Consider the following 12,917-nt stretch of genomic DNA (forward strand, 5'->3'; position numbering starts at 1 on the left):
TGTGACCCGTCACCTGTAGTTGCAGAGGGTAGCTGCACAGGCAGGTAGTCGAGGTAGCCGGCGCACACATGATCCAACCGTTACCTATGAATTAACTGGAAAACGGCCCTATCAGGTTGATGCCGACTTGTTCGAAAGGTGAGCTGGGAAGTGCTACAGGCATAAGAGAACTGAAGGGGACGTTGATAGGTATTTTGTGACTTTGACCCTCTGCACAACTGCCTATGTATGTGTCTGTTGCCTTCCGCATTTGGAGCCACTGAAATATATATTTTTTTGCGCAATGGAGTTCCCGCGTAGATCCTAAGTGACCGGCAGCTGGATAATCATGTATGACACGTAAAACAGAAGAGAGGAGGGATTTTGGCACCACCAGAAGATAGCATGCAGCCATAGCGGAAAAATTTTACTAATATTGCAGTCCATCCCGTATACAAAAACAGCCATTTCGTGAGCCTTTCGGAGCTCTGATGAGCGGTTCTAGAGTTCGATTATCACTCCACTGGCTCGCGAAGGTTGCGGCGTGAGAGAAACCTTGTTGTACGGTTACAATTACCTGGTGTAAGCTATGAGCGTCGTATTCTGTGGTATGGAGGGGAAACCTGGAAAGACAATCAGTGTCAGCATGTCGTCGCCTATTCTTGTACAAAAAAATTAAGTTCTCTAGCAGACGCTGAGACCATCGTGCCAGGTGTCCTGACGGATCCAGTACATTGATGAGCCAGCTAGAGTGGTGCTCGGTGACGATCGTGTACTGACGCCCGTAGAGGTATCACCGAAACCACTAAACAGCGAAAATAACCGTGAAGCATTCCTGTTCAGTTACCACATAGCTACGTTCTGGTTTACCTAATCGCTGAATTCCATGGGCGATGGCGTGTTTTCTGTTACCCATGCGTTGAACCAACACGGCACCAAGAGCGAGGCTGCTCGCATCTGTGTGGATCTCCGTTGGCGCGGTAGAACTGAAGTGTTGTAGTATCAGCTGAGACGTCAGCAAGAAATTTAGAGCTCCTGAAAGGAAGCTGAATAAACAGGCGTTCACTCGAATGGGCAATTCTTGTGCAAGAGGTTTGTCAAGATAAGCGACGTCTGCAAAGGGAGGAATGAATCGCCCAATATACGAGCACAGCCCCAAGAACCTCCGGAGTTCTTTCACCAATTTCGCGCTTCAGCAGGCTCAGTCTTTGCAGGATCGGGCCTGACGCCATCTTTGTTCACGATATGTCTTATCCTGGCAGATGTCTGGCATATTTCATGTACAGTGGGGGATGATGTGAAGCACGATAGAGGAAGGTTGATATGTCATTTTAAAATCGTCACAACGTTACGAGGTGGAGGTAAATTATGCCGTACATGAGTTCCGTATTATGGTTATCTTGTTCGAACGAGTCTTTTACCTTCGTCACCTATTCACGTCCCCTGATACTTAATTTGGTATATGTGGAGCAAGCGGAATATCCGCGAGCATGCTATGAGCGTAGCATGTAGTCAAGTTTTACATGACACGCCTGCCATGGTTATCTTGTTTGGGCGTGTCATTTACGTTGGTCGTCTATTCACATCCCGTAATACCAAGTTCTGTGTATGTTGAGGTAGCAAAACGGCCATGAGCGTGCTATGGGCGTAGCATGTAGTCACGTTTTGAATGACACGTACATCATTATTGTCATGTTTGGGCCAGTCATTTACATTCGTCGTCGATTCACGTCACGCAATACCAAATTTGGTATATGTGAAACTAGTGAAACAGCCACGAGAACGCTATGAGCGTAGCATGTAGTCATGCTTTACATGGCACGAATATCGTGATTATCATGTTTGGACATGTTATTTACCTTCGTCATCTATTCATGTAAATAATACCAAATTTAGTATATGTAGACCTAGCGAAACGGCTGCGAGAGCAAAATGAGTGTGGCATGTAGCAATGTTGTTCCTTGACACGCTTGTCATGATTTCATGACACCCATTTCAGAGTCTCTTGCTTGTGTTAACCATGCAGTCATGTCATACCATGCCAGTTTAGCTATATTTCATCGGAACGAAACTACCGCAAGAAAAGCAAGACCAAAAAATGTAAACCATAACAGACAAGTCATGATTTTTATGCTATGACTAGTGACTTATGCTCGTTATACAGTCACACTATTCCATACCAAGTTCGGTATCGACACCAATATCGAAACACTCAGGAGAGCTAAAAGTCGAAGGTGGCTAAATAGATAGATAGATAGATAGATAGATAGATAGATAGATAGATAGATAGATAGATAGATAGATAGATAGATAGATAGATAGATAGATAGATAGATAGATAGATAGATAGATAGATAGATAGATAGATAGATAGATAGATAATTATCGAAGTGCATTCATTTTAACTAAACATAGGATAAAGCTAGAGAAATTGCGTATACATAGAGATATAGTTAGAGAAATCTGTCGCGTAAACATGAATGCGCCGCTTGTGTTGTAAGATAAAGAAATTTTTAAGAAAATAAAATGCATGTAAAGCAACGCGGTAGGCTGTTTTCCTTCAATATGTTGTAAACAGTGCCAGACAGGGGCGTAGCCGAAAGGTAGCTCACCGGGACCTCGCCACCCTGCCCCACTCAGCGGAATGTTAAGTTTTTTTTTCAACGTCATACAATACAGACCCTAAACTGACACTCCACCACATCTGCCTGCCCCCGGCGTCCACTTCCGATGACGGAGGCGCCTTCTTCTTCCAGAAATATTTGTGCCTACGCCCCTGCTGCCAGAGCAGGAACACCTGTGAACCAAGGTATCAATATCAGTATACAATGCGAGCCTACCGACCTACTAGACACATTATAGTAGACGGATAAACATAACCTCTCATAAGTGTATTAAATAAGTGCAGATATGACCATGTCTTTACACTAGGCTTCCTTATTTCACGTTCCACTTATTAAAGCTGCCTAAAAAAGAGCTCAATTCTAAGACCAAGTGGTTCTAATACGCACGTGATACCCAGCTGCTATAGAATGACAAGCTATATGAACTCGTAATGTCTTTCTTTCGAACTTCGCCTTGAGAATACATTTAAACCCACCTGTACATGTATGAAAATGTATTTAAAGAATTTTGCTTGCGTAATTTTGTCGTTGGAAATTATTTCATATGAGACGCATATCTTTTATTAAATTCACTTAGATATTAACTACTGACATCGCCATGAGCTCATTGTGTATACGTACGTGCCTAGAGGCCCACATACTCTTTTCTTTGTGAACGTACAATCGGTTTTACTTGAATGCAGAAGAAAAAAGTCCAAGTACATTTCTCTTTTTCTCTTTATTTTCACACTGCTTTCAAACATCCCATAGTTGTTTTTATCAAGATTGAGGCGCGGTGCTTCATTACTCTTCGAGGAACGTACGAAGCTACAGCCGGCCGACTCCAGTTTGGCAACCTTACGGAGACGCACTGAATGACAATATGAGCACATGCTCTGTTTCCTTATTTTTCTTCGGAAAACTGCTATTTTTAGCATTCACTGAGGGCATAGTGTCATCAAACATTTTCGGTATAAAAGGCCCGGCCGACCCCATCTCACTCAGCAGTTGGCTCAACAGCAGCTCGAAAGTCACCATGGTAAGTAAACTTCCTTCCAAGCCCCCTCAGCACGTACGGAAAAGTAGCCGCTCGAAAGATAGGACCCTCTGGGTCATTGCTGTTTCGCCCATCACCGTTGAGGTGAGCTGCCAACTCATCCAGTGGGCCGAGCTTCTCAAAAGAAAAATCAGGCTTACGAACTTCTTTTAGACTCCATGTAGGATACGCACTTTGACCAGCGATTGCTATTTATATACCATTTAAAATTACCACTACTTGATAAGAAATTATGGCGTAAACATGATTTCCGTTTCACTGGGTGCCATCATGAACGCTATTGCAAAGAGCAGCTGATTCACTTCACGGCCATCTGGGAAGACTTCATCGGTCCCGTGAGCGAGTTTAGCTAGTCAATTTTTGTTGTCTTCACAACCATATAATCAACCCTTTTGCATAGCGAAGAACTGCCCCAATTAAGGAAAGACAACGCTCACCTGTGTAGCCGTATATTTGTTCATCCTGTTGCGCATCACGCTGATGAATCATGACTGACACCTTCTCTCCCTGCTGGTAACATTAAAACCACCGACTCATAGCGATTTTCTCTTACTCAGCGTCTCATCCGACTGTCGCTTTCTGTATAGGATTATTGCACCTGTTTCATCTCACATGGCCCTTTGATAAGGTCATGTCGGAAGCCTAACCCTTTAGACACAACTATAATAACAGCAGTGTCATTGTGGGTATACTAATTCATATCTACGTAGAATGACAGGGCTTCACTCCGAGCTCGTCTTACACGGTCACAATCGTGTGTGCTTTAAGAGACGGGCGTTGCCCCGCCACGGTGGTCTAGTGGCTAAGAAACTCGGCTGCTGACCCACAGGTCGCGGGATCAAATCCCGGCTGTGGCGGCTGCATTTCCGATGGAGGCGGAAATGTTGTGGGCCCGTGTACTCAGATTTGGGTGCACGTTAAAGAAACCCAGGTGGTCGAAATTTCCGGAGCCCTCCACTGCGGCGTCTCTCATAATCAAATAGTGGTTTTGGGACGTTAAACCCCACAAATCAATCAATCAAGACATGCGTCTTTCATCCACTTGAAAAGTACATGCTTACACACATACTGAAAACGTTTCAGATCCGTGCTTGCCTCCTCGTGGTTCTTGCCAGCAGTGCCTTCGCTGGTCACGCTGGCTACGGCCTCAGCTACGGTCTTGGCTATGGTGGTCCTGGATACGGCTATGGATTTGGCTACGTTCCAGCTGTCACTGGCACTCACAATAGTCCAACCGTTACAACCGTAGCTCACACTGCCCCAGCTGTCGCCACCGTTGCCCACACTCCAGTCGCCACTTACGCTGCTACCCCAGGTGTGACCAGGGTTGACACCGTGGCTCACGCTCCTGTGGCCACCTACTCTGCTGCCCCAGTCGCTACCTACGCCACTGCTCCCGCTGTAACCAGAGTTGACACTGTCGCTCACGCTCCAGTGGCCACCTATGCCACTGCCCCAGTCGCTACGTACGCCGCTTCTCCAGCGGTGACCAAGGTTGCCACTGTGGCTCACGCTCCAGTGGCCACCTACGCTGCTGCCCCAGTCACCACCTACACTGCTGCTCCCGCTGTGGTCAAGGTTGCCAACGTGGCTCACGCTTCAGTGGCCAAATACGCTGCTGCCCCAGTCACTACCTACGCTGCTGCTCCTGTTGTGACGAAGGTTGCCACCGTGGCTCATGCTCCAGTGGCCACCTACGCTGCTGCCCCAGTGGCTACCTATGCCACCGTTCCCGCTGTGACGAAGGTTGACACCGTGGCTCACGCTCCAGTGGCCACCTATGCTGCTGCCCCAGTGGCTACCTACGCCGCTACTCCAGCTGTGACCAAGGTTGCCACCGTGGCTCACGCTCCAGTGACCACCTATGCTGCTGCCCCAGTCGCTACTTATTCCGCTGCTCCAGCTGTGACCAAGGTTGACACCGTGGCTCACGCTCCAGTGGCTACTTATGCTGCCCCAGTCGCTACCTACGCCGTTGCTCCAGCTGTCACCAAGGTTGACACAGTGGCTCACGCTCCAGTGGCCACCTACGCCACTGCCCCAGCTGTGACCAAGGTTGACACCGTTGCTCACGCACCAGTAGCCACGTACGCTGCTGCCCCAGTCAATACCTATGGCGCTGCTCCAGCTGTGACCAAGGTTGACACCGTGGCTCATGTTCCAGTGCCCACTCATGCTGCTGTTCGAGTCGCTACCTACGCTGCTGCTCCATCTGTGACCAAGGTTACCACCGTGTCTCACACTCCAGTTACCACCTACGCCGCTACCCCAGTTGTGAACAAGGTTGACGCCGTGGCTCACGCGCCAGTGGCCACCTACGCTGCTACCCCAGTCACTACCTACGCCACTGCTCCAGCTGTGACCAAAGTTGACACTGTGGCTCATGCTCCAGTGGTCACCTATTCTGCTGCCCCTGTCGCTACCTATGCCGCTGCTCCAGCTGTGACCAAGGTTACCACCGTGTCTCACACTCCGGGGGCCACGTACGCCACCGCCCCAGCTGTGACTAAGGTGGACACCGTGGCTCATGCTCCAGTGTCCACGTACACAGCTGCCCCCGTCGCAACCTACGCCGCTGTCCCTGCTGTGACCAAAACCGCAACCGTGACTCACGCTCCTGTAACCACCTACGCTGCTGCCCCAGCTTTTGCCACTGTGGCCCGTGTCCCAGTCGACACCGCTGTTGCCACTCCAGTTGCCACCTACGCCACTGCCCCAGCTGTCACGGCCTACCATGCCAGCCCAGTGTACGGCTATGATGTTGGCACGCTCGGCTATGGCACTGGCCACTACGCCTACGGCCATGGCCTACTCAGCTATGGCCTGAACTACGGCTACGGTCTCGGCTCTCCGTTTCATTACACTCTTCTTCTCCGCAAGAAGAAGTGTGAGTATAAAAATTTTCATGTATTTCTGCGTCAGTCAGTGGGTGAACTTCAGGAACCATACTTTTACTTATAACTTTAAAAGCCTTGTTTATAATGGACATGATTACTAAATGAATGACCTAATGAAAGCGTCATATGTTTACAAAAGTAAATGTTGCAGGCAAGACTGGCCTAATTTAAGAGAAAGCAAGAAAACTTGAGCACTCAAGTGATTTATCTTATTATCTTTCTGTTTATTTTCAGAAACCACCAATTTCTAACGTACTTGAAGAAGACGACAAGAGCTAGGCATAATCTTCCATCTGGATGCCAGAAACGAATAAAAGTAGTCAAAACCATATATGCAATATTGTATCGCAATTTATTTTCATTTTTGTTTTGCCACGAGAGCAGCAGCAACACCGAATCACTGAGGCTAGTTTTCGATGTTCGCTTACGTTTATTATAAGTTTTAAGTATCATCACACTTTCTTGTTACACACGATCCTGGTCATTATCATCCTTCACAGCCTGTTTTAGCTTACCGCAGAATGAAGGCCACTGCAAGTGTCTCGATGGCTTTGTCAGCTGCCTATTTTTTATTCCTACAAACCTGCTAATTTCGGCTTTTCATCTAACTCTCCGCCTTCCTACCCTCGTTTGGGTCAGCTTTGGTAACCATTATGCTCTTACTTTCCCCTAGTTCTTTGTACTATGCCTAACTGGCTTAACCTATTTTTTTCCATCTGCAAGGTTATCTTTCTAGTTCAAGCCCCGTAATTTTTAAATGCATATATGTACAATAATGTACTTTGAGCTTTGATAATTGTGCCTGATTACTTCTAATTATTTTGGGGTACCTGATAAACGCACTCTCAGTGATTCTGACCCTTCCGTAAACTCTTTTGTTCCCGGTTGAGCTGTCCTGTTATTATTTGTCCGAGATATACATATTCCAGCAAGGTTCTCATAATTTTTGAAAAGCTTTTTTGTCGATGTTTTGATACGCTTTGAGTTCGTAGAGTGTGGTTGACTGCTTTTTATTATTCCACGTTTGTTTTAACTATTCACAGCTAATGATTCACTTCAAGACAAGCACATAAATTTAGAACTCTCAAATTAGGAAAATATTTGGCAGATCCCACGCACTTGGAAATCGACGTTATGGAAACCGTGTTACAATGTGACCGTGTTACAATTTTTCTTATTGAGCGACACGTAATGAAATGACGCTAGATATATCTATAAGTATTGCATGCACAGCCATAATTTGAAGAGTTGCAGATATTGATATAACCAGTTGTTAGCGCTGGCGCAACGATGCCAACTGGAATATGCATACTAGCAACACAAAAAGCTGACATGAAGCGGCGCTGATGTTCGCGAGGATGCTGGCCTGGACGCTGCTACATAAATCAACCTTAGCGCATGACAACTAACCACCAGTGACGTTATTTCCGATCCGATGACAGTATCAAAAGAGTACATTTGTAATGTTCATAAAATTGGGTAGGCAGCACTGCAACCACTTCTTTTGACGTTTCACGAAGATTAGCGTCTATTTGAAAAGCAGTTCCGAGGCCTGGCGTAGCTTTGTGGTAAAATGCTTAATTGCCACGCAGAGTGCTTGGGTTCGATTCCAGCTGAGACCCTGACATCTATTCTTTGCATTCGTCGGGTTGATGCTACCGAATTTGGGTAATTCTTAACACTCGCGCGTTAAAATTGCCCATGTGTGTTCTAGTCGTTCCTAGGTATGCCAAGTGTCGATCACCTGTGGCACACTCCTGCATACCAACGGCACATACCCGCACATGAGTATGTGCTACTGTCTGACGAGAAGTGATTGATGATTTGCGCGACTTAATTGTGACATCATTCATGTCTGGAGCAGCGCGTCATATTCGTCAAATGATATTACCTTCTCATGCTAATTTTGGTTGACGACAAGTTAAGGCGGTGGCCACAAGAGTACCAAAACGTAAGTGGCCAGATAGATAGATAGATAGATAGATAGATAGATAGATAGATAGATAGATAGATACGCTCTAAGTCGCCGAAGTTGACTAACAAATGCTTCGCATTTATTACATGTACAGCCGCGGCCACGTCTGTGTATAGCAGCGAGCAGCCGGCCTTCCTCTGTGGTGCGACACCTAGCCGCCGTTGCGGGTTGTGACGTCACGTGCAAAGGAGCATGCGTGGCCTTACAAACACGTAGGTGGGCTCAGCACAGGTGAGAACGTTAGAGTGCGTGCTTGTTGAACCGAAGATCTGCGTTCACTTAGGGCGCTTTCGTCATAACTCTTTCATAAAACGAAGCGCGTTTCGACTGATCCCACACGCGTGCATAAACAGCGTACTCTTTGTGACCGCCTCTATTTTTTTTTCACGCAGCTGTTGGCATTATCGCATCTTCTTATAATTGTATGCCTCACAACTGACCACAAAACGTGCATCGTTGATGCAGGCGCGTTTTGTCAGTTGAAACGCACTCCATTTTATGAGGTATATGTGACGAAAGCGCCATGAGGAAGCACGGATCTTCGGCTAAACAAGCGCACCATCCACCGTTCTCACCCGTGTAGAGCATGCCTGCATGTCTGTAAGGCCACACATTCTCCTGTACATGCGACGTCACAACACGCAAGGGCCGCAAGGCGTCGCACCGCAGAGCAAAGCAGGCCGCTCAAGCGCTATACACAGACGTGGTCGCGGCTGTACAAGTGCTGCTTTAACTTGCCCACAACTTTGCCCAAATATGAATAAAATACTGCGTTACAGTTACTGGGGCATAAGGAGTCGGAGAGGACCCACATTATGAAATAGAAACGGAAAGTGCAATCATGCAAAATCATCCAGCCCTATGCCTCACCTTGATTTTGCAAATTTCTTTTCTTCGATACTGTTTCAACGTAGATATAAAGTTTCTTGAATGCTATTCAGCATCCCAAATTACACATGCTGATAGCACTTGATATCTTCTTTTTCAACTAGGTTTCAGCGCCGAATCATTTCCAGAAACTGAGAACATCTGGACGTGGCGCAATCTCTATGCAGCAGGAAAAGCTGCCTGCCATAACTGAATGACAGATAGGTGACAAAAAAAAAACATTTGTTTTGAAAACAACTAATTATTAAAAATAACTCAGGGTGCTATGTAGCAGAGACCCACTGGTACATTTTGGTAATTTTGCAGTATCACACTACAAATCGTGTAGGTTCCCAGCACAATCAAACATCGCCCATAATACACTTGGGACCTTATTGTTACTTAATAAACGCTGTGGGAAGCCATGTGGTTTGTAGTGCGGTATTGTAGCTTTGCCAGACTGTTCAAGTATGCCTCTGATATTTCAAACTTTTGGTCCGTTTTCATAAATAGCTTTTTCGTCGAATAAGGTTTCTTCAGCCTACTTCTGATTCAGTTACGGTAGGCCACCTCTGTTGTTGACGAGAGCTTGCACTACGTGGAAATATCCCCTAATCGTGGTCATGTTCCGCATCTGACCCCAACAGTTTTGTCGCCCGTAGTGGGTGTCACTCCGCTTGTGCTGTTGCTTTTGGTTGGTTAAAAATAAATTATATATCGCGCTTGCTTGCGTTGTACTGATTTTAAGAGATTAATTAAATGCAAGAGAGGAGGAAGAGGATTGAAGGAGGAAATACAAGGAGGTTAGCCAGATATTAGACCGGCTGGCTATTCTGTGCTGGGGAAGGCAGTAAGGGGAATAAAAGATGAGAGGAAATAGACGTTGATGAAGAGAAAAAAGGGGGAGGACGGCCGAACGATACACGACGCTTCTTACAGCCTGTCTTTAAGACCAATTGCCCGCAAGAAGCGCAGCAACACTCTCATTGCCTGTCGTGCCGAGGAGGGTCTCGGCCAGAGTCCTAATACCCTTTCTTCCGACAATTGGCCATTGTCTAGTCTTTCTAAAACTTTCGATAGTTCTTTTCTTGGCGCACTAAAGCAAGGAAACTCGCAGAGCAGATGGGAGAATGCATCCACGCTGCCACAATTGTCGCATGTCGGGCTGCTGGCCATTCCGATTCGAAATGAATAAGCATTTGTGAAGGCCACCCCAATCCACAGACGGCACAAAAGTGTCTCCTCAGCACTGCTTATCCCTGATGGAAGACAGAGCTGTTGGTGTGGGTCCTATTTTCGAAGGTAGACGTTGGTGATTGCCGGTGAATCTTACTGAGCGAGTGTCAGTTTTCGTGCAAGTGAGCGAAGCCTTGTAGCAGCGTCCGTTTTTAATATTGGTATAGCTGCACAAGGGGCATAATCATGAGCAGATGGGGCTGCTTCGTCTGAGCGGCTGTTTCCATCAATGCTGCAGTGGCCCGGTATCTATTGATACGCCATGTCATATTGTTTCTCTATAGCCTGGGGATGAAGCAGTCTTATTTCAGCGACTAGCTGTTCATTTGGTCCATGACAATATGGCGAGGCAATGCCCTGGAGGGCTGCTGTGGAGTCGGAGAATATTGACAATGCCTGCTGCGGTTTTTCAACTAGGAACTCCAGGGCGGCACGAATGGCAGCGAATTTTGTAGCCATGAATGATGTCACATGCGATGTCCTGAACTTTATTGTGAGAGGATTCTCCAGAATTACCACTGCGCCTGTTGAGCTTGCTGAAGCAACCGACCTATCCGTGTAAATGTGAATGCATTCACTGTGTTTCTCATGCATAAGAAGTAATGTTGTTTGTTTTAGGGGTAAATTTGACAAATTTTTTCTTCTTTTGCATTCTGGCGATAGTAGTGACGTCTTCCAGTGGATGTAGACACCACAATGATAACGACGGTCTTGCTGCGTACGTGAAGTTCGCGGGAATTAGTGCGTGATGTGGAGTAATATTAGTGCAGAACGCAAAGCGTGTCCTGGAAGTTGGAAGGAAGCGAGGTGATGTGATTGAACCCGGGTAGCATGTCTTATGTGCGTTCTTGAAGGATCGACACGAATGTAGGTTGTGATAGGGTATTCTTGAGCGATTGCGACAGTCGCTGCTGAGGATGCGCATCTCAGTAGCCATATTCTAGGTGCTTGAGCTTGTATTGACTGGATGTCACGTACGTTCGTTATTCGGGTCTTGCCGAGCACGGGTGGGCTGTAGCGCATGAAGCCGAAGAAAAGTGCGGTATACAGTTGAAGCATGGCTCGTACCGATGCACCACATGATTTTTCCGCAAGAAACCTTAAGACACGAGTGATCATGGTGAATTTCTTTTTCATGTGAGCGATGTGAGGGCTCCAGGACAAGTCATGATGTGTTATTACTTCGAGGAAACGGTGGGTTTTTTTAATAGCTGATTGTGTGTCCAATAATTCTGATGACGTATGTGGTCATTGCCTTGCGCGTACACGCAATCAGTGAGAATTTCTCAGATGGCAGCTCCAGTCCTCGTCCTTGTGGGTAGTTTGACGTCAGTGTAGCCGCTTCTGAAGCCTGGCTCGTACTCGTACGTGTTGACGCGTGACCCCTGGTGTGCAGATGCAGATGTCGTCTGCATAGATCGAGATATGTATGGAGCGCGGCAGGATGTCAACGATGCCAATGAGCACAAGGTTGAAAAGTATGGGGCTTAGGACCCCACCTTGAGGGACAAGATAAGTATAATGGTGCCTTGTAGCACCACCTTCTGTCGGAACAAAGAAGGTTCTGTCCTTCAAATAACTGTAGATCCATTGGTAAACCCAGCCTCCCAATACAATGTTGCCCAAGGCGTCGAGAATGCTTTCATGCAATACATTGTCATATACACCCTTAATATCCAAGAACAGTGCCGCTGATAATCTCTTTAGACTTTTCTCCTGTTGTACAGACGTGACAAGTTCAACAACATTGTCTATGAGAGACCGTCCACGTAGAAAGCTGGTCAAAGCATCGGGGCATATATTGTTATGTTCCAGATGCCACTATAGGTGAGTCAGCTCCATTCTCTCTGTCACCTTTTCAAAACATCTGGCAGGCGTGACGGGGTGATAGGAGGTGATGTCCAGAGGTGATTTGCCTGGTTTGGGCAAGGGCACAAGGTGGCTGCACTTTCACGAAGAGGGAACTAAACCATTGCTCGTCGAATCATTGCATACAGCTAGAAGAGCACGCCGAGCTGTTTGTCCTAGGTCAGCAAGGGCCATGTAAGTGACTCCATCGGGTTCAGGACATGACGAGTGCTTGCATGCTGTTAATGCTGCCTGAAGCTCCTCTACAGAAAACATGATGTCCATCCGACTGTCTCTGGACATCAGCGCCATTCGTAGGTTACTCACAGTGATCCCGGACCGTTTGTTGGCAACCCTGGCGCACAAACCTTCTGCTACATCGATTTTATGTCGGCTTTGGTGGAGAGCAAGGCATTTGAACGGGCGATGTCATTGTAGCAATGTTCGTAGGCCAC

At 46.8% G+C, this 12,917-nt stretch overlaps 1 protein-coding gene across 1 annotated transcript; it reads left to right on the forward strand.

Annotated features, from left to right (window-relative positions):
* The first annotated feature begins 3,570 nt into the window (after positions 1-3,570).
* LOC119160486 (uncharacterized) lies at positions 3,571-6,857 on the forward strand. Its single transcript, XM_075889949.1, has 3 exons — positions 3,571-3,621; positions 4,723-6,526; positions 6,771-6,857. Coding segments are annotated over exons 1-3 (1,809 nt in total). The 5' UTR covers positions 3,571-3,618; the 3' UTR covers positions 6,773-6,857.
* Positions 6,858-12,917: the final 6,060 nt, after the last annotated feature.

This window comes from Rhipicephalus microplus, chromosome 3 (genome assembly GCF_043290135.1).
Source record: "Rhipicephalus microplus isolate Deutch F79 chromosome 3, USDA_Rmic, whole genome shotgun sequence".
NCBI lineage: Eukaryota > Metazoa > Arthropoda > Arachnida > Ixodida > Ixodidae > Rhipicephalus > Rhipicephalus microplus.